The sequence below is a fragment of the Peromyscus leucopus genome, chromosome 19, assembly GCF_004664715.2.
Source record: "Peromyscus leucopus breed LL Stock chromosome 19, UCI_PerLeu_2.1, whole genome shotgun sequence".
In the NCBI taxonomy this organism is placed as follows: domain Eukaryota; kingdom Metazoa; phylum Chordata; class Mammalia; order Rodentia; family Cricetidae; genus Peromyscus; species Peromyscus leucopus.
Window position 1 is genome coordinate 65,526,276 of NC_051079.1, and position 27,618 is coordinate 65,553,893.

General features: G+C 42.3%; 1 protein-coding gene across 1 annotated transcript in view; it reads left to right on the top strand.

Moving 5' to 3' along the window:
• Epg5 (ectopic P-granules autophagy protein 5 homolog) overlaps positions 1 to 27,618 on the top strand; it is a 96,889-nt gene that overhangs the window by 10,859 nt on the left and 58,412 nt on the right. The window contains exons 4-19 of the mRNA XM_028872037.2: positions 2,943 to 3,079; positions 3,535 to 3,642; positions 4,674 to 4,747; positions 6,871 to 6,976; positions 9,864 to 9,978; positions 10,348 to 10,498; positions 12,645 to 12,835; positions 15,135 to 15,289; positions 16,881 to 17,021; positions 19,420 to 19,584; positions 21,349 to 21,468; positions 22,254 to 22,513; positions 24,973 to 25,113; positions 26,239 to 26,383; positions 26,586 to 26,783; positions 27,447 to 27,557. Of these exons, the coding sequence (XP_028727870.1) occupies positions 2,943 to 3,079; positions 3,535 to 3,642; positions 4,674 to 4,747; positions 6,871 to 6,976; positions 9,864 to 9,978; positions 10,348 to 10,498; positions 12,645 to 12,835; positions 15,135 to 15,289; positions 16,881 to 17,021; positions 19,420 to 19,584; positions 21,349 to 21,468; positions 22,254 to 22,513; positions 24,973 to 25,113; positions 26,239 to 26,383; positions 26,586 to 26,783; positions 27,447 to 27,557 (2,318 nt within the window). The remainder of the gene's footprint in view (positions 1 to 2,942; positions 3,080 to 3,534; positions 3,643 to 4,673; positions 4,748 to 6,870; positions 6,977 to 9,863; positions 9,979 to 10,347; positions 10,499 to 12,644; positions 12,836 to 15,134; positions 15,290 to 16,880; positions 17,022 to 19,419; positions 19,585 to 21,348; positions 21,469 to 22,253; positions 22,514 to 24,972; positions 25,114 to 26,238; positions 26,384 to 26,585; positions 26,784 to 27,446; positions 27,558 to 27,618) is intronic.

Genomic DNA, 27,618 nt, shown 5'->3' on the forward strand with positions numbered 1-27,618 from the left:
TAGATATATCTATTTTATTATATGTGTTTGAGTGTTCTGTCTACATATATGTCTGTACACCACATGCCTGGTGCCTGCAGAGGTCAGGAGATGGAGTTGGATCCTTGGGAACTGGAGTTACGGATGGTTGTGAGCTGCCTTGCGGGTGCTGGGAATCAAAACCGAGTGGGTTCTCTGCGAGAACAAGTGCTCTACTCACTGAGCAAGCTCTCCAGCCCCAGAATACCTTTGCGTTTTCCTGTTTCTCTCTTGCATTTTATTATTTTTGTTTTCTCACTTCCTTGCTTCTTGAATTTGTAACTGATGTTCTATAATGTTCTGAAGTAGGAATTCTAATTCCTTTCTTTTTTCATGGTAGTTATCTGCCCTGCTCTCCCCCTGCACCATATCCTCAGACCTCTCATGCATGCTAAGTAAAACATTCTGCCTGTAGAGTTCATCTTCAGGATGTAGAACCTTAAGGCCAGCCCCCAGTGGCCCACTTCTTCTAATGAGGATCCACTTCCTACAGGTTCCACAACCTTCCAAAAGTCACCATCAGATGGGCACCAAGTATTAACGTAAATTAGGAAACATTTCACATTCAAGTCACGATATTTTGCTCTTAACCTTGGCCTTCACAATTCTGTTTGCACTCAGTTTAACTTCAGAAGTCCCCATAGTCTTTAACAGTCTCAGCATTGTTCATATGCCCCAAATTAGAGTGTTGAAACCTATTACATATAACAAAAGAATAGCAGTGGTTGGTCTGGAAGAAAGCTGACATGTAATTCCCTTTGTAAGAATTCGATTCATAAGGAGAAAGGGCCTGGAGGCCATTGTTGGCCTCTGTGTGTGAGGAAGAGTGTTAGACAAACAGCAAAATATATGGAGATCTAAACAAGATCAGGCCTTAATGGAAAGGAGAGGCATCCCTTTAAAGCCTAGAGAGGAGCTTCATTAAGAGAATAAAGCCAGGCATGCTTTTAATCCCAGCACCCAGAAGGCAGATGCAGATGCAGATGCAGATGGATCTCTGTGAGTTCTAGTCCAGCCTGGTCTACATAGTGAGTTCTAGGACAGCCAGAGCTACATAGTGAAACCCTGTCTAAAAAACAAAAACAAAAACAAAAACAAAACAAAACAAAAACAAAACCAAACCACAACAGAAGAGTGAGATACTGGATACTAATTCACAGAAGAGAGAGATGGGAGAAATGAGTGTGTGTGTGTGTGTGTGTGTGTGTGTGTGTGTGTGTGTGTGTGTGTGTATGTGTATGTGTATGTGTGTGTGCCTGCCCACGTGCACATGTGAGTGAGGGTAAGAGAGAGATAGGAGAAATTAGAGAGAGAGAGAGAGAGAGAGAGAGAGAGAGAGAGAGAGAGAGAGTGTGTGTGTGTGTGTGTGTGTGTGTGTGTGCCTGTGCCTGCCCACGTGCACATGTGAGTGAGGGTAAGAGAGAGATAGGAGAAATTAGAGAGAGAGAGAGAGAGAGAGAGAGAGAGAGAGAGAGAGAGAGTGTGTGTGTGTGTGTGTGTGTGTGTGTGTGTGTATGAGCCAGGAGGAGAGAGAGAGAGAGAGAGAGAGAGAGAGAGAGAGAGAGAGAGAGCGAGAGCAAGCACGCACAAGAGCATCAGCATGCTACAATGAAAGGGATGATAGAGAGGCCAGGGGAGTACCTTCAGATCATTTCTCTGTGCAAAATCTCCAGAAGTCTTTAGAACAGTCCCAAGAACAAAAGAAAAATGTGATGTTTTGTAACACTTTAGACTGGTGGGAAGTTTCACATCATGTGATTTAGTTCAGTATAGTATGACAAAGAGTAGGGAGGAGCCAGGTATAATAAATTGAAAGCTGTCAAATCATAGCATAGATGGCTTCTTAAATCTCTGTCCCAGACAGAGCTGCAGGAAGGCATGGCCTAATTCAGGTTGTAGAATCTAGCCTGAGATTACAGGCCCTTGTTCTAACAAAACCAGCATCAATCCTGTTGCTCCATGCCTGGACATCTGGGGCTTGAGAGAGCCATCTGCACTCCAGAAACCCTGGGTAGCCCTCCTTATCTAACTCTACTACCTACAGCACTCATAATCTCTGGTTTGGGCTGGCCCCATCTACTTTATGCCTGGTGCTCTCCTTGGTGGATGTCCCTTGGTCCTGGCATCTTCAGTATCCTGAGGTCTTCCTTGTAACTTAGACTTTATGTTTGCAGCTTTATTTGATGGTCTTGAAGTGCCTCCCTGCAGGCAGGGAATTTGACTTTGCCCCATATTGTTCAGCCTTACTCTGCAGCTTTCAGAACCTTGGAGCAAGACACCATCTCCCCCGTCCCCACCTGGACTGTTCCACATTTCATTCTTGCAGAACCAGGACTGTGTAGATGTGGTGATATATTGTGCACCCCAGTAAAACTGGGGATCAGAGGACAAAGCCAAACACTAAATTAGACATAGAAGTCAGGCAGTGGTGGCACACACCCTTAATCCTATCATTTGGAGACAGAGATCCGTCTGGATCTCTGTGAATGAGATTGATCCAGTCTAGGAGAGAAACATAGCCAGGCAGTGGTGGCACACACCTTTAACCTCAGTATTTGGGAAGCACACACACCATTAATCTAGGAAGACTGAGATAGGAAGTGAAGTGGCTGGGTAGAGAAGGGCATATAAGGCAGGAGGAGACAGGAACCTAAGCCCTTTTGACTGAGGACTCAGGAGCATTCAGTCTGAGGATTCTTAGAGACAGGATCTCGCCTCCCTTTCGGCCTGATGATTTGGTGAGGTGAGAAGTGGCTGTGACTTGTTTCCTCTGATCTTTTAGCATTTACCCAATATCTGGCTCTGGGTTTTTATTATAAGACCATTTAGGATTCGTGTAATATTTTAGTTTCTTTGCTTTAAGTGGAGAAGCTAAAAGTCCCCAATACCATCAGGAGGACTCATCTAATCCTCTCTTTTTATAGTTTCTAAACTGACAGAAAGCATCCCCTCTGACGTGTGTCAGCTGAAGGAGTGCATCAGTGTCTTGTTCATGTTCACCAGGAGAGTGAGTGAAGATGCCCAGTTCCATGAGGACGTCCTTCTCTGGCTGCAGAAACTAGTAAGGGAACAGATACAGACATAGAAGTCTTTCTTTGCTTGGGTAATTGAAGAAGAATTTCTTATTTTGTATTTCACAGTTTTTTTCTTCTGTAGCTTCTCCAGCCAATTCATTTAATGAGTTAATGACTTTTCTTTGATGATGACACATGGTTACAAGTTTTTTGTCTTCTTACTCTGTGTCTCTAATGAACCCTGGCTTTCATTCAGAGTTGAACTCAGGAGGAAATGCAGAGGGAAGTGAAGACCGACTGCTGACTCACCACGTGTCTGATCATGTTTGATGATAAACTTAGTTGTACTTACCATGAGAGGAGAGGTGTCAGGATTTGGAAAGTTTAGGTGTATTACAGAGGGGATTTATGTCTGGGCACTGTAGAAAGGTTGCATGCACCCCAGCTCACTGTGTCCGTGAGTTTATGAAATCAGGGAAACCACGAGTCCTTTGTTGTTTAGGTGTCGGTGTTACAAAGAGTTGGCTGCCCTGGAGACCACTTCTTCCTTCTCAACCACATTCTTCGCTGCCCAGCTGGCGTCAGTAAGTGGGCCGTTCCTTTCATACAGGTATGATGGTGATCTGACTCTGGGGGTGGGAGGGGTTTATTAGTTTTCCTTAAGGAACGTCTAAAACAACCATCCCCAAAAGACCTAACTGAGTGCTATTTAAATAAAGATGTAAAAGACTTATTTCTATTACTTGTATGCTTTATGTGTCTGCATGGACTCATGTGCACCGTGTACAAGTAGGTGTCTGCAGGGGCTAGAAGACGTTGATCTCCTGGAGCTGGAGTTAAAGGTGGTTGTGAGCTTCCTGATCTGGGTGCAGGGAACCAGACCCTCCCCTCGATCTCTTGGGGAGCAGTGAGTGCTCTTAACCACTGAGCCCTCTGTCTGGCTCCCTAAGTGAAACCTTTGAACCAGGAGTACATGTATATAGGAGTTAGTGCCAGCGCTTTCTGGGTCATCATAGGTGAAGAAATTAGGACAGCGGCAGAAGTTCAGAAGTAACCCAGCTTGGTAGGCTCACGAGTGTTTAATTTGGTAAGAGGACGGCTTACCAGGACTGTTTTTCTTCTCTGTAGTAATTGCCACAACTCTCTAAATTAACCTCACAGTGCAGTTGAATCTGCCAGCATAGCAGGGAGGTCTTAGGCCTGCTAGCAACTTGCATATCCTCACCATAGTTTCTCCTTTGCTGAGCACCTTTTGGACGTTTCTATTATTCATAGCAACCACTCAGCTAGTAGGAATCAAAATGTATGTCAAGTTCAACTCAACTCCTTCATATTTTCCTTAGTATTTCTGGTGACATGGAGCTGAAATCATTTCGAAGAGGAGAGGATGTTTTGTTTTTCTTGGTTTAAAGCAGCAGTGCTGTGTTCCATCACAGCTGCTGCAGATGTTTGCCTTCAGCCGCTCATCCTCGGCTCTTAGGTAGTGTGCAGGTCGCTACTCCAGCTGTGCCTTGTGCTTTGGAATCAGCTTGGGTAAATCAGCTTAGCTCTGTCCTCTGACTAGCATCTTGCTTGTTAGATACGTGTAAACCAGCTTGAGCTGGTTTTCTACAGTATGCTTTTTTCATTTTCTGATTTCAGATCAAGGTGTTGAATAACCCTTCAGGGGTCTTTCATTTTATGCAGTCCCTTGCCCTGCTGATGTCTCCTGTCAAGTAAGTGTGGAAGAGCTTTGTGAAACAGAAATTGAAATACTTCTACCAAAGGGTCGGTTTTCTTAACTGCCCACATCCAAAGAGAACTGCTAAGGGAAGTGTTGGCGTTATAGAATGTAACATTGCAGATTTTCTTTGGGTTTGATACCCCTATCCCAAAGTGATCTGTCTAGCTGCTTAGTAACCTTTTGTGTGGCCCCCTTTTCGTGGGTTTGTCTCTCATTGTGTATGTCATTGTGAAAGGTGCCATAGTCTAAGAGACAGTGTGTTCCTTAGACCAGAGGGGGCTGATGTCAGTGTTAACTGTGGAGCTGAGTACTGCAGTAGGAGTGCGGCCAGTCAAGGGCTGAGTGGTCAGAGACAGTTCCACAGTGGGCGAGTCAGCTTTGAAGAGGGGGGTTTCGTTAGGCGAGGGGTGGGAAGACTAGTGTGAGCAAAGGTCCTAATCCAGGGTGTGCAGAGGACTGGGGTGTAGGTAGCTGAAAGCGATGGTAATCCAGGTGAGTAACTGCGGTGGGGGCTGGAGGGTAGAGGCCTTGAAATTAAAGCTGAAGAATCTACACTTGATATGGCTTGGCCTGTGAACAAGTGAAAGCTTTTTGAACAGGGAGCACAATTTGTCCTTAAGGAATATTAGGCCAGGTGTGATGGGACACACCTGTTATCACAGCACTCGGGGCTTGTAAGACTGTGTTTGGAGGATCTTCAGTTCAAGGTCAACTTGGGTTACATCAAGACCTTATTAAAAAAAAAGTGGGGGTTTGTTTTGGGCAGACGGTGGACTGGAGGCAGAAGAGTATGCACTCTTTCATTGCTTCCTTGATGGCTACAGACATTTATGCCTATCCTGGCTCAGGATCCCAACCAACTGCACAACAAAAGAGCAGGCATGTTTTTGACCCAGGGAGAATGCAGGACCTGTTTGTTGGTGACCCTGAACACTGTTACTAGCAGCTAACCGGCCTCTGGGCCTGTTGACTAGGTCATGATAGTAGATGGAGTGTGGGAACCTAGACGTCTTCTTCCTGGGAAATGATTTAGTAGCTGAGTAAAGAATGCAGAGAAGGAAGGTGTCACTCCTAACTCTACCTGTGTGAGCCTGAGAGACTAGGAGGGCATCATAGCGTTACAGAAGTACAGAAAGAGGGCTGTTTTCTACAGGAGAACAGCATACAAGTGACATATACCGATAGACAGCTGGAGCTCAGGACTGGGGTTTTCCCTGTTGAAAGGGAGATATTTGAACTCCAGAGCTGGAGTGTGTAGGAGGATTCTGGATAAGAGAGGAGGAGTGGGTAGGTAATTTTTCAGAGAGGATTGCAAGCTAGGTCGTGGTCCAAGAGGAAACTGTTCTAGTTACATTGCTCATCAAATGGAACAACTGCTTGGAAAATCCTGTTGCTGTTTTTTTCTGGCCTCTATCCTATACTGCCTGCATGCAGAGGCTGCTTCTGAACAGGGATGTGTTTTGACTAGGATATGTTTAACCTTTATGTATACTTTTTGGCCCCGAACAAGCCTCTCTACCAACTGCATACCTTTTTGTTTTTGTTAAGATACATTTTTAAAAAGATTTATTTTTATTTTTAATCATGGATGCTTGTATATGTCTCTGTGGGGATGTGTGAGTGTGGGTGCCCACAGAGGCCAAGAGGGCTCTGGATCCATGGAGCTGGAGTCACAGGTCCTTGTGAACTGTCTGATGTGACTGCTGGGAACTGAACTTGGGTCATGGGCAAGAACAGCAAGTGCTCTTAACCACTGAGCCATTGCTCCAGCCTTTACTTACTTTTTTTTTTTTTTTTTAACAGGGTCTCATTATGTAGACCAGACCTAGAGCTTGCTATCTTCTATCCCAGGCTGGCATGCAACCAGTTATCTAGTTATCTATCCTAGGCTGACCTTGAGCTCAGAGAGATCTGCCCGCCTCTGCCTTCTGAGTGTTGGGATTTGAGGCTAAGCACTATTGTTCCTGGCCTTAGTTCTTACTTCTTATTTGACAGTTCAAACCATTTGACAGCTGGGCTGATTCCTGACTATTCTTTAGGATAGATGATCCACATATGTGCTCATGTCATGCTTTCTGTGTCCATATGATCAGATTCAAGTCTGTTGTCTTTTAGAAATCGAGCAGAGTTTATGTGCCACATGAAGCCCAGTGAGCGGAAGCCATCGTCTTCAGGACCTGCATCTGGGAACTGGACACTCGTGGATGAAGGAGGAGAAGAGGTAACCTGTGTCTGCATTGTTCCCTTTAACCAATTTTGAGCTGTCTTTACATGTTCTGAGCACTTGCTCTTAAATCTCGATTCAGTAACCCTCTGAGGTAAGTATTGTTGGGACCCTCATTTTACAGACAGGGACAACTGATGTGTACAGGGGAGGTGACTTGTCTCAGGTCATGTGGTCATTAAATGCAGAACCTCTGGAGCGGGTTCCCGAGCCAGGCGCCCATCCTGCCATCCTTGGCAGATGTGTTCAGACGGCTGGAACTGGGAGGTGGAGTAGAGCGATGCTTTGTGGAGTTTATACTAAGGTTTCATTGTGCACAGTCACAGGCTCCGGGGACTCAGGTCTCATACACAACCTGTTCTGAATAATTTTGATGAAAATTTAATGAATAAAATCCAGCTTCTCAAGACAGTTTTAAAAAGGTTTTAAGATAATTCTTGTTAATTTTTCTTTCCTCCACAAGTAGTTAGTAGTGTGTTTGTAGGGAATTTTTCTTTTGCTCATTAGTAGTTCCTGAGCCTTTCTGGCTGAGCTCCTCATTTGGCCAGCCCAGTGGCTCAGCAGGTCAAGGCCTTTGCCACCAGGTGAGTGAGTGTGTGTGTGTGTGTGTGTGTGTGTGTGTGTGTGTGTGTGTGTGTGTGTATACATATAGCTTGAACTCTGCCTCAGCCCCCGGTTTGATGTTCTAAGATGCTCATTGACCTAATTCACTAAAATCCCCTGTGTCAGAAGTCTCAGAGTGACGCCCATGCTGCTGTGGGGTCATGTTGATGTATTGCACCAGGGCCCATTCCGGGACCAGTGCTCCCATTCACAGTGGCTTTGTTCTTTATCACCTCTTGTGGCTTGCAGCAGGTGGGCAGGTGGTGGGGACTGATGTGGGCATGCAAACACACTTGTTGGGAGACTGAGTTTCTCAGTAGCTAATATAAATCATCTTTGGAAGATTGTAACAAAACAATGTTTTTTTTTGTTTGTTTGTTTTTTTTTGTTTGTTTGTTCATTCTTTGCTTTTCCCTAGAGTGGCTTTCTTCAAAATAGTCTTTTTTTTTTTTTTTTTTTTTTTTTTTTTTTTAATGGGTTCCCTGAAGTTAACCCCAGACACAGCCTTCATTGGTGCTTGCTTCTTGGTTAGTACTCAGTAAAAAGTTGAGTGGCTGCAAGAACTTAGGGAGTTAGGCATCATGGTGCTTGCCTGTAATTCCAGTACTCAGTGGGGAGAGGTAGGAGGATTCTGAGATGTAGGACGGACTAAGCTAGACAGCAAGACACCTACCACCCCACCACCCCCGACAAAAAATGAGGCCAAAAGACCAACAGCAGAAAATATAAAAGCCGCGTCCCTAACAAAACAAGTAAAAACCCGACAAAACTAGCAGTGAGGAAAACAAAGCAAAAGCAACCCAGAAGAGCTTTGTACCTGAGAGTATTATGAGCTTAGTTGGATCAGAAAAGTCTGTGGGGAGGAAGGCCTGGTTCATTTACATCATGTTTCTCAGCACTAGCTCCACATAAGGCTCACTGGGCCAATTTATAAAGCGTGTCAGGCCCACACATAGATCTAAGTTTCCTAGAGCCTACCGGGTGATCTGCTGTTCAGCCAGAGTCAAGAACTATTGCTCTTAAGTATAGTTTCTGAAGCTCTTGTTAGCCACCATATATATACATGGTGTTATTCTATTTTGTATTACTTGATATACTTGAAGCAAGTCAGCTTTATTAAAAGAGAGGTTTAATGAGGTGACAGTTTTGGAGGCTGAGAGCCCCAGTAGCCTGGCACAGGTTCTGGTGGGCCCTCCGTAATAGATGGCAGAGTGCAGAGAATCTCATCTCAGAACAGGAAGTCTGGGATCTGGATAGGTCCTGACTTGGGCCTTTCATAGCACCCTGCTTATGAGAACTTCCCTTAAGGGAAGTACCATCAATAATTAAGGGCCTTGCACTAGGGTTCATCTCTTAAAGGTCGCACACTAACTTCCAGTACTACTAGACTTGGGACTAAGCTCCTGATACATGAATCATGGGACAAAACTATAACTAAACTGTAGTGGAGACAGTAGATAAAGAAGAATATGCTCAGGATGTTATGAATGAATTGCTGAAATGATTGATAAGTCCCTTGTTGAAATCGCTGTAATACGTTCAGATTCTTTCCTTTTAATATAATGCATATAAGGACACATGCTAACTTGATTTCTAAGGTGACTTTAAGGCTCTGCATCAAAAAGACCCAAAAGTGTCCCCTGGATGATCCTTGATCACAGTCAGTTTTGTCTTGCCCACAGCAGAACCTGAGGCATCTGTAGCAAATACTAGTAGCTTCCTCAAAAGTCTGTTGAAAATGATAGTAGACTTTGCGTTTTAGTAGAAGAGAACTGTAACTACAGATATCTTGGCCTATAGTAGAATATGGTTGTTTAATTAATTGTTAATCTGTTGTCTGGACAGTGGCCTCATAGTAAGGTCCTCACTCTAGAAGAGAGTTTCTTTGTTTTGTTTTGGTTTTGGTTTTTTGAAACAGGGTTTTTCCATATAGCCTTGGCATTCCTGGAACTTTCTCTGAAGACCAGACCAGGCTGGCCTTGAACTCAGAGATCCACCTGCCTCTGCCTTCCCAGTGCTGGGATTAAAGGGGTGCACAACCACCTCCTGGCTCTAGAAGAGTTTTTATTCTTATCTTCTTCATGATAGAAATTTAATGACCCAGATACATATAAATTATACTTGCTTTTCAGAAGACTTCAGGATGTCTGTGGATCTAAGGCTATTTATGTAGTTCACTGCCCTTGAGGAAGTGTCTATAAGGACCACATTATGACTTGGATGATTTATTTCCTGTAACTCCAGACTGATTAGCTGATGTGATGTGGCATCTTTCCTTTAGGATGAAGACCCTGAGACCAGTTGGATTCTACTTAATGAAGATGACTTGGTCATCCTTTTGTCCCAGTTTCCCTTTCATGAACTCTTTCAACATCTTCTTGGGTTCAAAGCAAAAGGTAGGTAATATAACTGAAGGGTGGTACTGGTACAAGCTCCACATAGGAAGCAACAAGTCTTGCATTTGGGTGGGCTGCTGATGGGGGCGTTTCCTGTGCCCACCTATGCAAAACCTCTTTTCTTTCGTGTTTACTTTTTTTTACTTCATGCTTAAATGAAGAAGGCTGACTAGTGTACATGTTACCTAGGTTAAATATGTTGATCTTAATGTACTTTCCTTCAAGTTCCCTATTTAACTTTGATGGTGGAACCGGAGAGATGGGATTACTCCCTTCCCCTCCCGGCTTTCTCACTGAATTACACACCTGTGTTCTGTAGTGTGTTGTCATATAGTAACTATACTTTTTTCCTGTCTGTTTCACTTCTAGGTGATTATTTACCTGAAACAACGAGGCCCCAAGAGATGATGAAGATTTTTGCCTTTGCCAACTCCTTAGTGGAACTCCTGGCTGTGGGGTTAGAAACCTTTAACAGAGCCCGCTACAGGCAGTTTGTGAAGCGCATTGGCTACCTAATAAGGTAATGCTGCTGTTGGCTCATCATGCTGCTGTTGGCTCATCATGCTGCTGTCTCCTTGCTTAGACACAGACACTGCAGAGGGATGATGGACGCTTATACTTAGGTCTTCTCATAAAAGTGAGATAGTCCTTCCATTAGCTAGATGAGGACTTTTTAAGTGTTCCCAGTGGAATTATTGGATTAATTATCTCAGATCCAATTGATTTTTAAAATATAATTATTATTGGAGTTCTGATTTTCAAAGCTGCTGCTGGAGAGAAGGGTCAAGGAAGATGCAGGCTGTCTTAGGGTTTCTGTTGCTGTGAAGAGACACTATAACTATGGCAACTTTTTTTTTTTTGTTTGTTTGTTTTCTTTGTTTTTTTGAGACAGGGTTTCTCTATGTAGTTTTGGTGCCTGTCCTGGATCTCGCTCTGTAACCAGCCTGGCCTCAAACTCACAGAGATCCGCCTGGCTCTGCCTCCTGAGTGCTGGCATTAAAGGTGTGCACCACCACCGCCCACCCTCGGCAACTCTTATAAAGGAAAATATTTAATTGGGTGGCTTACAGTTCAGAGGTTCAGTCCATTATCATCATGGTGGGACATGGTGGCATGCAGGTAGATGTGGTGCTGGAGAAGGAGCTGAGAGTTCTGCATCTTGTAGGCAACAGGAAGTGAACTGAGATACTGAGTGTGGCTTGAGCATATATGAAACCTCAAAGCCCGCCCCCACAGTGACACACTTCCTCTGACAAGGCCACACATAATAGTGCCACTCCCTTTGGGGGCCCTTTTATTTCATACCACCACATTCACATAAAGTCTCTTCTGAGATTTATGTAATCTCTTAACTGTAATCTCCTGTAAAATCAAAATCCAAAAGCAGGTCACATACTTCCAACATGTAATGGCACAGGGTATATATACTTTACCACTCCAAAACATAGGGAAGGGCATAGTGTTCTCTCTCTCTGTCCACAGACTGCTTTTCCTTGGAATTGCTACTAAACTAGGACGAATTGGCGGTAATCCTTTACTGCCATTATTTCCCTAGCATTCCTCTTCTGTTTCTTACTGTACTTTAAAATGTTTAGAAAAGTTTCAGAGACTGAAATAAGTCATGCTTTATTTGAACTGGGAGAACTTTCTATATTTAAATGAAAGATGGGTTTATGGTTTCATTAGCAAGTGTTTGAAAATTTTTTGAGTTTATATATTGCTTTTCTCTAAATCAACTTCATACCCTTTTCTACATTTTTAGTTTTTTTTTTTTTCTGGATTATTCCCTATAGCATATACATAGGGTATTCTTTTTTTTTTTTTTTCCAACTTCTTCCCTCAAAAAGAAGTTCATAAAAATGTAAAATCTCTCCCTTTCTCCCCTTTTGCTCTCTAAACTGAATTGGTTTACACTCATTTGTTTTAGATTTCAGTCTGGTATGGGATGCCCAAAGGCTGGGGTTTCCCTATAGCATAGCTGCTCTGAACAAAATGTCAATCAACTAGCTCATGCACCAGGGATAGATCTTGATCCTACTGCTTGGGGGTCCCTTAAACAGACCAAGCTACACAACTGTCTCACTTATGCAGAGGGCCTAGTCCAGTCCCATGGAGGGTCCACAGCTGTTAGTCTAAAGTCTATGAGTTCCCACTCTGCTGAATAAAATTATATTGTAAATAAGTACATGTGTTCTTTGTCCATTCATCTATTAATGGACGTCTAGTTCCATATCTTGGCTGTTGTGAATCATGTAGCAGGCTTTCATGTTTAGACTTCAGTCTCCTCCATGGTACATGCTGTTATATATGTGCAAATATTCCAAAAAAAATTCCCAAAATTTGCCGGGCAGTGGTGGCGCACACCTTTAATCCTAGCACTCGGGAGGCAGAGCCAGGCGGATCTCTGTGAGTTCGAGGCCAGCCTGGGCTACCAAGTGAGCTCCAGGAAAGGCGCAAAGCTGCACAGAGAAACCCTGTCTCGAAAAAAAAAAAAAAAAAACGAAACAAAAATTCCCAAAATTCAAATACTTTTAGTACAAAGCATTTATGATACCTGTGTGTGTGTGTGTGTGTGTGTGTGTGTGTGTGTGTTGGAAAAGTTGTGGTAGTGTGAGAGCTGAAGTCTCGTTTCCACTTCCTTAGTGTGGTGAAGCTTAATAATATATAAACTTTTCCCCGCTGCTGTTTGAACTGTGCAGACTCGGCATTTGGCTGTTTATGTCTGAGATGCCCTTTGGCACGCTCTCGGTCCCGATGCTCTGGAAGCTCTTCTACCTCATGCACCAGGCGGAGAGTGGGAGCCTGCAGCACCTCTGTGCCTCCCTGCAGCCGGCCGAGTGCAAGAGGCAACTCCAAGGTACTCGACTGGGGCAGCCTTCTCTCCCTCTGTGTGCCGCGCTCTCGCAGTGTTAGTCTCTGCTTTTAGGAGCACTGTGGCATGATTTGGACATTCAGGAGACTGCTTCATTGTTGGATGTGGTAGATGGCATATCTCAAATGCAAACTCAGTTAGGTCCAAATTCTGTGCAGTAAGCACAATGGCCTAACACTGATGAATCATTTCTTTCCATGTCTGAAATTCTAGTCTGATCAACAAGTGATGGTAATTAGCTTGAAATTTGTTAAGGTTTGTGCCCAGTTGTTCCACTAATTTTTTTCCGTTATATTTTTCTTAGTTGTCTTGATTTTATGAAGTAGGTAGGAGGTAGGCAGAAGTTCTTCAAAAACTTAATTTTGTAGCATAGTGGTATTCTGTATGTACTTTGTATGTATAATGTTCCAGGTTCAATCCTCAGCAGCAGAATAAATCCCTGAAACCAAAACAACAAATATTAATTTTACTGAAAACTTGATTACGTTTAATGCATACTAACATTGAACTGCCAGCTCTTTGTGTTACATGTTAAAAAAAAGTGTTTGCAGAGGGCCAGTTTGATTTCCAGAACCTGCAGGGCCAGTTCCATGGGATCCAGCACCCTCTTCTGGCCTCCTCTGGAACTGCATATATGTATTACACCAATATACAAACAGGCAAAACTACCCACACATGTAAAATAAAAATAAATGAATCTTTTTCAAAAAGAGTTTGAGCCAGGTGTGGTAGTTCATGCCTTCAATTCTGTACTTGGGAGTCAGGGAGACAGACATCTGGTTCAAGGCCAGTCTGGTCTGCATAGTAAGGACAAGTAGGGCTATGTAGAGAGACCCTGTCTCACAAAAACAAAAACAAAAAACAACCAAACAAAAAAGAATAAAAATCAGACAATCTAGTTAGATACAAAGATATTTATCCATTACACTTAATATTAAAGAAAATATAACAGAATACGAACAGAATTAAAAACTTACAAAATCTCTTCTAAATTTCTAGACTTCTGTATTGCTTAAAAGAAGGCATGTCTTTATTCCCAGCACTCAGGAGGCAGAGACAGGCAGATCTCTGTGAGTTCAATGCCAGCCTGATTAAGTGAGTTCCAGGACAGCCAGTTCTATGTAGAGAGACCCTGTCTCAAGAAAAAAAAAAAAAAAACAAAAAACAAAAAACATAAAGAAGGAAAGAAAGAAAACCATACTTTATAAAACTAAAAAAACAAACATTATTTGTGATTTTTTGCAGACATTCACTTTTTTCTTCATTTTTGTCTTTTCATTCTCTCTCTCTCTCTCTCTCTCTCTCTCTCTCTCTGTATGTTCTACACAAATCTATTTTTGCTTGTCTTCTGTTTTGAGTTTGTTTTTGTTTTATTTCTCTGCTTCATAAACTGCTTCAGCACTGGCCTGGGGAAGTGCTTGCATTACTGTTTCCATAGATGAGTGTGAGCTGCCAGCTCTGAATGTGTTTCACAGCCTGTTCCCTGTCTGCCAGTTCTGTGGGTGATGTCCTAGACACAGATGAGGGACAGTCCTTTGCAGGGGCCTGGGGTGATTAGTAGGATGTCTGATACAGGTAGTCCTGTAGGTTTCCTTTGTAAAGCTGTCTTCCATTCCAAGGACTTCCTGTCCTCAGTCTGGAATATAGTTCATAAATGTTTTTTTTGCCCATATATTTTCATAAAATATTTACATTCAGCATCTGGCTCCTACATGTATTACAGAGTTATCAAAGCTGTCTATAGTGACAAAGTGTAATATTGCTTACACAGCGTCCTCTGAGAACAGGGCAGGACGGATTATATACTGTTTGTTATAGCCAGTTTCTTGTCCTTAGTCTTTGTGAGCTAATCTCCTTTATTTGGAGTGCCATGCTTGGGCTGAGCGATTGCTGGCCATGGCAGTGTGCATTCATAGTATCTGCATTCCTGTGGCTGAAAATGAGCACAGTCGATTCACAGGTGCCGGTGAGGTTGACAGTCCAATGACAGGGACACCTGGTGACAGTAGTCGTGCTTTGTAGTGATATGTAATTTCAACTTTTGGGTTAGTCTCCAGAGTAGTGATTTGTACCAAGTTCTCCGCCTCATTCATTTTCGACTCTTGGAGGTCAACTGATTCAGCTTTCTTTCTGAACCTGTAGGAATCCATTTTGGAAAGGGGAAGATCCTTTTTATCTTTAAATATTTGTGGATTTTTAATTTTTATGTTGTCTTTCTTTCTGGTAGTGTAACTAAATATATGAACCATTTTTCCACTTTAATTTTTTTGATATGAACTTGCAGACCCAGAACATTTTGCGAACTTGGAGAAGTATCTTTCTTCCATGAACAGCTCAGAAGAGATTTGCCTTCTGACGACCTTTGCTCAGATGGCTCGGGCCAGAAGAACCAATGTAGATGAGGACTTCATAAAAATTATTGTTCTGGAGATATATGAGGTTAGAATGTAAAGTTTTGTGAATGCTTTCTTCTGGCTGTCCATTCATTCTTGGGTATTGCTTTAAAAAGTGTGACTTACTGAGTTACTGCCTGCCCTTATGGATGGGATGGAGAGTCAAAGAACATCTTTTGCCTTAGGGAATTTGGAAACCCTGTATTTTATTATTTTATTTCCCACCAGTATCTCTTGACATTTGATGCAAACTTTTGGTAAGGAATGGACAGTCTGGCACAGCCTGGTGTCACAGCTTTATTGCTGTAGCTTCACACCCAATGTCATTTCTCTCCTCCTGCCAGTAACACCGAGAATGACTTCCAAGTCACTTGAAATGAGATGGTAGAACAAACATTGAACTTGGAAGAGAAGTTTGGGTTTAGCTCTGTTACTAGTTGTCCATCGTAAACAGAAAAGGTAACTTGCCAGTCTGCTTTCATTTTCCTCATACACACGATGGGCTGGGGTAAGATCCTTGTAGATCTTAGTTTTTATCTGCTTCTTATCTAACGGAGGAGAAATGTAAGGATTGCAGGGATCTCCTTGAGATCCCAGACCCTGGCATCATGAGCAGTTAGGGCAAAACTGCATAGAAATGGCTGGATTTTCAGGTGAGGGCCCAATAAATCTCTCTCCCGTCTCTGAGGGAATGGAGGTTGAGCCAATAAGCCCAGCTGTGATGATCATGTGTAAGCAGGCGCAGTGACCTCCTGAAGATGGTGTGGTTTGTCTGGGAGGACAGTCCTGGACACACTGAGGGTTTAGGAACCTTACTTAGGGTTTCATTTTGTAGGACAGATTGTCTATTTCTATGAAATGTTTTTTCAAAAAAATAATATAGGTTGGGCATGGTGGTGCATGCTTTAATCCCAGCACTTGGGAGGCAGAGGCAGGTGAATCTCTGTGAGTACGAGGCCAGCCTGGTCTACAGAGTGAGTCATGACAGACAGAGATACACAGAGAAACCCTGTCTTAAAAACCAAAAAAAAAAAAGGGGCTGGAGAGATGGCTCAGAGGTTAAGAGCACTGACTGCTTTTCCAGAGGACCTGAGTTCAATTACCAGCAACCACATGGTGGCTCACAACCATCCGTAATGAGATCTGGTGCCCTCTTCTGGTGTGCAGACACACATACAAACAGAACACTGCATACATAATAAATAAATAAATCTTTAAAAAAAAAAAAGGAAGAGAAAAAACTTTCAATGTGAATGAAAAACTTTCTTTTTGAGGTGAGATCTTTCTACGTTGCCTAAAGGCCTCCATTTCCTGGACTCAAACGATCTTTTGGTTCAGGCTTCCAAGTGTCTGTGGCTTCAGGCTCATGCCCGCTGTGCATTGTAGGGATACACTCTTTGAACCCAGTACTTGAACTCATGGCTATAAATAATTGCCATTTTTTCCTGTTCTCTCCCTGCCACCTTCCGGTCTCAAGGCAGATAGTTTGCCATCTCAAGTTCTGACATAGCTTTGAATGTGTGTGGTGTGAGCTGAGGCTCAGTGTGAGATTATGGTTTGTGGGGAAAAACTATGAAAATGTGTTCTGACTGGGAATTACATAAAAAGTACCATTTCTTCCTCCACCTCTCATTTAGGTATCTTATGTCACCCTGTCCACCAGAGAGACTTTTTCAAAGGTTGGTCGAGAACTTTTGGGGGCCATCACAGCTGTTCACCCTGAGATTATTTCTGTCCTTTTGGATAGAGTGCAAGAAACCATTGACCAAGTAGGAATGGTAAGAATGCTGACTATTTGTTATTTTGAAAGAATCCTGCAGTAGCCAGGAATGGTGTGCCACACGCCTTTAATCCCAGCACGCGGATGCAAATGTAGGTGAGGACAGCCTGGTCTATAAAGCGAGTTACAGAACAGCCAGGGGCTGTTCCACCAAGAAACCCAGTCCTGAAAAACCAAAATAAGTAAGTAAGTAACTAAATAAAGACTTCTGAATTAACAGGAACAGGAACACTGTTGGAAATGACTCCTATAAATCAAACCCTAACTATGTTTCTGAAATGTCAGTGTGTTACAGTACTGCCTCCACCTTCTGTTGTAGTCAGGCCCTTTTGCAATCCTTCCACAGTTTTAAAGAAGGCTTTAGTGAATGTAATTCATTGCCATAACATGTACCTATTGAAGGTGTGCGTGCCAGTGGTCTTGGTATAACCACAGATAGGTGCAGCCACTAATGCAGCCACTTTTGAGCATTCTTGTCATCTTACAAAGAAACCTTCTTCCCAAGATTCCCAAACCCTTAGCTCTTACTCCTTATTCCTCCTCCTCCTTGGCCCTAAGCAGCCGCTAATTTGCTTTCTGTCTCCGTAAAGCTGCCTGTTTCCGACATTTTATGTAAGTGTTGCCATAGTGTGTGGTCTTTTGTGTCTGACTTATTTCTCTTTGCAAAATGTATTGTAGTAGTCCATTAGAATTTCCTTCCTTTTAAATATTGGATAATATTTCATTGAATCTCTATATCACATTTTGTTTTTATCTATATCCATTTGTCAGCTGATAGGCATTTGGCTTGCTTACACCTTTTGGTAATATGAGTGTTGCTGTTACGAACATAATTGCCAATGAATATATTTTTGAGAGACTGTGGTTTCAGTTCTTACTAAATTTTTTTTTATTTATTATTTAGTGCATGTATGTGTATGGGTGCACATGGACTTTGAATTTGTCATGCATGTGTGTGGAGATCAAAGGGCAACTTGTGAGGGTTTGTTTGTTTTCTCTTTCCACCTTGTGGATTCTAGGGATCAAACTCAGGTTGTTAGGCTTGGTGACCAGTGCCCTTACCCACTAAGCACAGAACCCAGAAGTGTGTTTGATGACAATCTTCAAATTGGTACCAAATTTTGTACGTACAAACACACACACACACACACACACACACACACACACACGCCAGTTTGCAGTTTCATAAATTGGCTCATTTTCAGAATGCATATTTTACTTTTGTTTCTGAAATCCATATATCATTCCTGCAACCTCTTACAGTAAAATTAGTGTTTTGGAATTTTTTTTTTTTGGTCTTGCAGTAAAAGCATCAATATATTTTAAATATTTGTAAAAAAAATTGTTGAAAGAATACTTAGTAGAAGAATTTTTTTTTTTTTTTTTTTTTTTTTTTTTTTTTTTTTTTTGAGATGGAACGGAGTCTTGGAGTCTTGTTAGCCTAGGCTGGCCTCTAAGCTCACTGTAGTCCTCTCAGGCTCCCGAGTACTGGAATTACAGGTGTTAGTAATGATGCTGGGCATTGATTTCAGGGTGTTATGCACTCTAGGCAAGCGCTTAACACTGCCATATCAGCCATGTCCAGCTCTATTTACTAGAATTCTCGACTGGCTCTTCCTATGTAGTCATTAACGCCTTGCATTTCTTTTAACTGCTTTGTGGTATTGACTAGAACCTTCATTACAGAAGGGAGTGGACACTCTTGTCTCATTTCTGCAACAGGGGAATAGTTCAGAAGTTCACTGGTGCCTAGCACCATTAGTTTCTCATTTCTGTCGATACTTACAGGCTCAGGTAGGACTTTTTTCTGTTTTTGAAGTTACTGTTTTACAGCCCTGGCATACTGCGCAGATTTTAACTCCAGGATATGGACTGTTGAGATAGGAGGATTATGAACTGGGAGGCCATTGTCAGCTAGATAGCACCAACTTGTCACAAATAAACAGACACATATTAAACAGATTTGTCGAGGGGGTTGGGGGGGTCGCTGTAAAGCAGCAGCTCTCAACCTATGGGTTGCCATCCCACAGGGGTCACATATCAAATATCCTGTATATCAGATATTTATATTACAATTCATAACAGTAGCAAAATTACTGTTGTGAAGTAGCAATGAAATAATTTTATGGTTGGGGTCACTACAACATGAGGAACTGTATTGAAGGGTCGCAGCATTAGGAAGGTTGAGAACCACTGCGCTAAGGGAACAAAACTGATAGAATGACTCTATGTGGATATAAAGGGCATTGAGATTGATTTTGAGGCTGGCCTCAAACTCACAGAGATCCTCCTGCTTCTGCCTCCGGAGTGCTGGGATTAAAGGTGAGCACCACCACCACCTGGCTGTTCCTGAGTCTTACATTCAATTATTGTTTTCTTTTTCTTTTTTTAAAAAGGTTTCTTTATACTTGTTTAAAGAATTGCCATTGTATCTCTGGCAACCTTCTGCCTCTGAGGTAGCTGTGATTCGGGATTGGTTATTGAATTACAGCCTGACAGCAGTGAAGAACAAGTTGGCCTGTGTGATCCTAGAAGGACTGAATTGGGGATTTGCTCAACAGGTATGCCATTCCTGGGAAACAGGAGGTTGTACATGCATCAGATTCAGGAAAGCATTTTCTTAAAGCATTAGCGTCTCTTTGGGCTACTTGCTGGGAGTGCAAATTCTTTCAGCTGTCTTAGAGTTCCAGCTTTCCTTGTCCTTCCTCTCTTCCTCTGGGGATTGAACCTAGGACTTTGAGCTATATCCCCAAAGTATCCTTCCTTCAGTTCTGTTTTGTGTCATGAACATCCTCTAATGAAGGTATTCTACATTATAAAAGGATTCCGTTGGGCTGGGACTGACTCAGTTGGTAAAGTGCTTGCTGCCCCACCATGAGATCCCAAGTTCCATCTCTAGAAACCACGGAAAAGCTGGGTGCAGTAGCCGGGGGCCTCTAATCTCAGCATTGGACAGGTGGACACAGACAAATGGAGCTTGCTAGCCGGTGGCCTTCCCATGTGCACCCAAAGAAAAAGAAAAAAAATCTTCCCTTTCTCCTTAGGCCATTGACTGTGCTGTTTTATCTCTGGCTATTACTTCAGTTCCTCCCAGCGTGTATCTGCTGCCTGGGGTCTCTCTTCCTCCTGCGGTTTGTCCTGTGTATTGTTGCCAGAGTTGTTTCCAATGTGCCTGAGTTATGAGTTTGACTCTGCTCTGATCCAGTTCTGTGACCCGACAGTGTGACTCTGGACAAGCCTCCTGAACTCTGGGCATCAGTTGCCCGCCTGTAGATATTGATATTAATAGGCCTTCCCCATGGAGTCATTACACAGGGCTAGAGAAGCTGTTGAGGCAGTTCCTCCACACGTTAATTCCTCAGCTTAGAATTTGTAATAGTTGTTAAAATTCAGGGTTAGTATGTTAAGTCTCCTAAGAAACATGCTGGTGATTTCCTGCCTCTACCTGGTTCTTATTAATTAGCTTATTCATCAGAATATGAACGTTTGGGAGGGACAAGGGGGAGAAATTAGCTCTACAGCTATCTGGCATCCTTTGTTTTGAGCAAATCCCTTAATGCTTGCAGTTATCTTGGATGTTTGCACTCGTGGCATGGTGTACAGATGGGGAGACTGATGCCAGGGAGCCTTTCTCGTGCCGGTTCTGCTACCTGGGGTTCTGGGTCTTCTCTCACTGAAGGAGATCACCCCTGTGGCTGGTGGGTGAGAGCCACAGGGGTGATCTCCAACTTGACATTCTCCAGCCTGCAAATGGAACACCTTAGCCTCCCATTTCCAGGATGTCTTCATCTAGATCCCCCTGAGTGTCTCCTTCCTCCTTTGTTTGAGCCATGGGTCAGCCTCTGTGGAAGGGCTAGGGAATGGAGTTTTTGAAAATTGCAAAGAAGACTATTTGGGAATACTATAGGTATCATCAGGCTTGTAAGGCAGTATTTACCCATGCTTCTGAGTGTAGTATTTTCACCGATGATGAAACAACAAACAGGATTGTAGACTTGATGTATTAAATATTTTCCTGTGTGATTGAAAATAAGCATTTCTATGATGGGTGGCAATGTTCTTAAGCTATAATCCATGACGGGCACGGGGGCTTGGGGGTGACTGAGTTTCAGGCATGTCCTGGTACAGTGTACTTGTTCTTTAGAGTTGAGGGTCCTTCCTCTGTTGTCAATTATAATGTTATGTTAAAGAGATATGGTTTTGAAACATTTACCTTCTGAATCTAGTGTCCTGTTTTATTGCTCTGCCTTTGTTGTTGTTTCTAAAGGACTGTTTATTAAATATGGGATGGTGTGTTTGTAATTTTGTTTGTTTGTTTTTAAAAGGCTACCCTTCATTTGGATCAGGCATTGCACACTGAAGTAGCCTTGCTGGTTCTTGAGGCTTATCAGAAGCACCTCTCACAAAAGCCCTATGCTGGTCTTATTTCTGAAAGTATGAAACAGGTACTGATTCTTCTTATGTACTGAGGACATAAGTCTCCATTTAAAAATTGCCTGGGAGGTGAAATTATAATTTTGATTTTTATGTTTTCTAAGAACTCTTTCTGCTAATTCAAGATACTAAATTTTAATTTTTATAGTTTTTAAAGATTTTTTTTTCTTAAAAAGTTGTCCTTCATTTTTGAGATAGGGTCTCACTATGTAGCCCCTGATGTCCTGAAACTCACTCTGTAGACCAGGCTGGTCTCAAACTCAGAGTGATCCACCTGGCTCTGCCTCCCATGGAGTGCTGGGATTAAAGACCTGCACCACCACACATGCAAAAGCAATCCTTTGTGACCTTTAATCTTGGAGGATTTGGGTTGAGCTGTGGGGTATTGGAGCTCACATGACAACTCAGGAGAACTGAGGGACATTCTCTAAACCTCTGCAGGTTGGTAGTTAAATTATCAACGGCCTGATGTTACTTTTTATACTACTGAATTGGTAAATGCTATCAGTGAGGCCGCTAACTCTGACTTGTTCAGAGTGTTTACTAGCACCGTGATCTTGAGTATCAACCTTTCATATTCATCTGCTTGAGCTGGGGTCAGGTTCACAAGGCCAGTCAGTGGAGTGGGGGCTGCGAGTGGGACGTTGCTTTAGCACAGCGCAGCACACAACAATTGAAAGGAAGTAGCATGCCTTCTCTTCTCAGAGCGCTGTTGATCACAAACAGAGGTGGGGAGGTGAAGTTACTGTTTAATTTGCATAGGACTGACACTGTTTAAAATGAATGATTGTTGTAGGTTTCATACCTGGCCAGTATTGTTCGATATGGAGAGACTCCTGAGACCTCATTTAACCAGTGGGCCTGGAATTTGATCTTGAGGTTAAAATTACACAAAAATGATTTTGGAGCACAGCAGAATTGTCCAGTTGTTCCCTTCTCCAACACAGTTCCTGACATGACAGAGTCACCCATGTTTCATCCTCTCTTGAAGGCTGTGAAATCAGGCATGCCCATTGGCTGCTATCTTGCCTTAGCTGTGACAGCTATTGGCCACAGGTACTGTATGTTGAACCTCCAGGGTACCTTGAAGGTTGAGTTCTAGAATCTCATATTTTCACATCCCAATTGTGAGGCCTTCATTAAACCATAGGGAGTTAATTAGGGTCAGATAACGAGCCTTGTTATAAAGGGAGAAATCATACTCAAATTCATTTCTGTTCATTTGCCACAACAAATATGTAGTTTTAACACATCTAAAGATTTTTCTCATTCCTTTGTGTATGTATGGAACTTGTACTCAGTAGACTTTCAATAAATGCTGGTGGAGTGGATGAGTGGGGAGGAGGTGAGGTAAGGAAAATGGAGAAATACTCTTCACTGAAGCTGAAGGTCCTGTTGAGCAGAGCTGGGTGTGAGTAGGGCTAACTGGAAAGTAGGTGAGAAGGTGCTCCATCTGGAATCGTTCTAGAGCAGGAGGGTGGTTATCTAGGCTTCCGGGTTGCACTCATACATTGTTCAGGAGCTCTAGTGCCACAATAGTTTCTTGAACCCCAGGTTCCTCACCTCTGAAATGGAAATGACTGTTGAGTGGTTTTATGAAGGTGAGTTAGACAAAACACTCATTGCGTACTCACAATAGTGTCTGGCTTGTTGATTCTTTGACCGTAGTTCTCTAAACTTGTTTCATGATTTCCCTGGATGCTGTATCCATTCTGGGACTGTAGTTCTTGCTCATGCCGGGTTCTTTCTGTAATACATACTGATTACTGATGGGAGTGAAAGAATAAGTGTTTCCCTTTGGAACTGGTTCCATAGCTACAATCTGTGAATAGAAGAGATGTAACTTAAAGCAGTCTCATGGGCTGGGGTTCAGGGGTGGAGCACACAGAAACTTAGATGTACACAGTGTAACATTATGGGGAGTACAGGGAATAATAGTCACAAAGTCACCCAGGACCGTGGTCATGCTAAAATGCTGCTTTTAAAATATATTTCTTAAGATTAGTTAAAAAATAATATGCATATGTATGTGTATGCCATAATGTGTGTGGGTACCTGTGTAGGCCAGAATCTATGGACCCCCTGAAGCTGGATACAGGCCTGAAGTGGCTGTTGGGAATTGTCCTTCTGGAAGAGAAATGCATGAATACATACTCTTAACCACTCCAATCCTTTATTCTGTTCAATACTTTTTCTTTTTTTTTCTTTTTAGAGGTTATATTTATATAAGCTGTAAAATACATGCATATACACACACACACATAAAATTCTGTATTTTTGTTGTTACTATTTAAGTACTTCCTACATGGTAGCCTTTGCAATATTAACTTTCATTTTTTGGAGTTTTTTTTCCCTTAGAATTAAAGCAGTATAGGCAAAGTACAGGATGAAGAAAGTGGGAAAACCACTTGCTTCTTCTTCTCCTGTATTCTGAGTATTCTGATGTGAGGATCTCTGTGTTTTTCTCTTTATCTAACTTATTGTTCCTAGTAGATATCAGGAGAACACAATGTTATGTTTTTCACCCAGCTTTTTAGAATGTTGTTTTTTCATGTTGCTCTTGACCATTGTTGTTATTATTATTATTATTATTATTATTATTATTATTATTGTTGTTGTTTGGTTTTTTTTGAGACAGGGTTTCTCTGTGTAGTTTTGGTGCCTGTCCTGGATCTCACTCTGTAGATCAGGCTGGCCTCAAACTGACAGAGATCCACCTGGCCCTGACTCCCGAGTGCTGGGATTAAAGGTGTGTGCCACCACTGCCCAGCCATTGTGCTTATTACTATTATTTTAATTTAGGATTTTTGAGACAGGGTCTCACCATGTGTAGCCATGGCTGCCTGGAACTCTCTGTTTAGACCAGGCTTGCTTTGAACTCATAGGAATCTGCCTGCCCCTGCCTCCTGATTGCTGGGATTAAGGGTATATGCAACCACACCTGGCTATCTGTATTATTTGAAAATGATGCTATAAGACTACCATTGAATATATTTCTCCTAATTTCCTTTAAGTCTTCTGCAACAGTATTGTACAGTTGTAAGAATGAAACATTTTATCTTTACATAGATCAACATTCCCCCATATATATATATATATAATATATAATACAATATTATATATTATTCTTTTGAAATTATTTCAAAGGAAAAGAAAATGTATTCAACACACTGCAGTTTAGGCTGACAGGCTGAGCTCACTTTATAATTTCTCCTTGACTACAGTGGTTTCGGGGACAAAAGTCAGGCGAGTTGTAGGTTCTTATTTTGTTTCTGGACATCATGTAAATCTGGGCACAATGCTTTCAACTTCCTTATCTAATGAGATGAAAATATAGATAAGATTTTAAGAACTTTTTGTATTTCTAAGTTATGATTGTAGTAATTCTGTGTGTTGGTTAGTCATAACAATTTTAGGAAACTGAGATAATCTGGATATTGTAAGCTTATATTTCATTGGAGGAATACAATTTTATGAATGAGCTACTGAGTACTTACATTCCCCTTTCTTTGTAGCATTGAGAAGTTCTGTGCGGAAGGTATCCCACTGTTGGGAATTCTGGTCCAATCAAGGCATTTGAGAGCAGTGGTCCATGTCCTAGATAAGATTCTACCCATGTTCTACCCTTGCCAGTATTACCTTCTGAAGAATGAGCAGTGAGTATATTCTGCTGACAGAAACACCCAGCAAGTGGAAATGACGTTTTCTGCTTTCTAGGGTGAATTAAAAGGGAATGGTATTTTCTTTCACTGGTTGGCTGGTCAGTCATTTTTTTTTTTGCTGTTGTTTTGTTTTTCTCCGTTTGTAGAAGCACATGCATTATTTTCCAGTACATTTGAACTGTAGTTTGTATTTTCTCATTTTACTGCTTTTTTCAGTTTAACTGACCAAAACATATTATTTATTTTATGTAGTCCATGAGTTGTGAGCAGGTAAATGAATGGGAAAGTGGGAAGAGATGACCTGTCTAGGAGGTGAAACCCAGTAATTCTAGGGCAAGTAGTACGTGCAAAGGAATAAGGGTGGTATCAACTTTCTTATCGAATGTGTTGATTCAGTATGTCTCAGATTTGAGGCAACTAATTAAATATGCATTCCCAGATGCCTGGAGATTTGACCTTAGTAGAAGGGTCAGGGTTGGGATACTTTTAAATAATTTAAATTAGCATCCTGCACACTCAGGGAAGTTTGGGAACTAAATAACTTGGAAACATCTCTGCTTAGAGGTCTGAGATATGGAGAGATAATGGTATTTTGAAGTATTTAATTCTGGCTCCCTTTAACTTGTCTGTATTTATATGACTTGGTGTGTTCATTACAGTGTTGTAGAGAGATATTATTCCTTTTAGCCCACATTAAATATGAAGACTTTATTCTTCTGAAATTCTTGAAGATTTATCAGAATCCCTATATAGCACTGTGGAAAATGGAACCAATTTAACTTTTTCCTGTTACCTCATTGGTAATGAAAAGAGCTTTGGGCATATAACTCAGTGGGAGGGCACTTGCCTAGCATGCTTGCAGCCCTTGGTCCATCCGTAGACACCAACTACCTATTGCCCAAAGTCTGCTATGGTGGTACATGTCTATAATCCCAGCATTTCAGGAGGTCTGCTGTTCAAGGGCAGTTTCAGCAACATAACAGGTCAGAGGCTAGCTGGGCTCCATGAGACCCTGTCTCAAAATAGCAAGAGAAAAACAAACAAACAGAACCCCACACAGAACTGCTTGAAATTCTGCTTGATTGGAAGGTAAAGGATGTGATCCTTTGCACTCCACAGGTTTATGTCAAACCTTCTCCTCTTCCTACACTTGGACAGCGGTGTTCCTCAGGGGGTCACGCAGCAGGTTACCCACAAGGTGGCGCAGCATCTGACAGGAACCAGCCACGGGGACAACATGAAGCTTCTTAATAGCATGATCCAGGTCAGGGCTTTTACAGATCCTTAATATGCTCTTCCTCCTCTTCCCACAGAACTCTCATGATATGTGCATTCCAGTCTCTTGGTACAGGAAAGTCCAAGAGTTGGACTTTCATGGAAGTAGATAGCATTTCGTGTGTTTTTAGCAGTGGGAGGGAGGGAGGTTGATAACCTTCCACATCACCTGAGCTTCTTCTTCTTCACAGGCACACATAGGTGTAAGCACGCAGCCTAATGAAGTAGGTCCTGTGGCTGTGTTGGAGTTCTGGGTCCAGGCTCTCATAAGCCAGCATCTCTGGTACCGAGAACAGCCTATTCTCTTCCTCATGGACCACTTGTGTAAAGCAGCTTTTCAGCTGATGCAGGAAGACTGTGTGCAGAAATTGCTCTACCAACAGCACAAGGTAACTAAGAAACTATGTTTCAGCCATTAGCTAGCTACTAGCTACTAGCTACTAAAAGGGTCTCTTAATTATACAGTTCCTGGTAATAATCTGTGACAGCTCATTTTTTAAATTATAGATTATGCCTTAATGTTGTCTCATCTCAGTAGCCATAGTCCACTGGCACAGATCCCAGGGAGTGCCTAGAGGAGTATACCAAGGGGGCTTGTAATGCTCATTACATGTTTCTGTGGTGCACCCTGGTTTTACTGCAGTGGACAGTCCTATTCTGGAAATCTTTTTTTCAATTAATATTGTATACATTGTCATGGCATTCAGCATAATATTTCATACATGTACATCATGTACTTTGTTCATGACCGGGTCATTGCTCAACTCTCCTAGCCTTTTAAAGAACTGCAGTGCCCTCCAGACTGTTCCTCAAATTAAAAAGCCGTGTTACTCTGATACTAAAAATGGTTAAGGAGACGATGAAGAAAGAAAACCATAGGCAAACTTCTCTGATAAACATTGGCCAAATTCTGAATGAAACACTTGAAACTGAATTCAGCGACACCATGACACCTCTGTCCTGTTAGAATCTTTCCATGTAGAGGCAACTGCTAATACCAGAGTCCATGAGAGGGTTTTCAAAGACTCTGTTGCTCCTCTTCCCCCATGTAGAACGCTTTGGGTTACCACTGTGACCGAAGTCTGCTCTCTTCCTTGGTGAGCTGGATTGTGGCAGGCAACATCACGCCTTCCTTTGTGGAGGGCTTGTCCACGTCCACGCAGGTATGAAGCCTACTGAGGACCATTTGTTGCCATCCTTACTGAGGTTGGGTTGGGGCTGGAG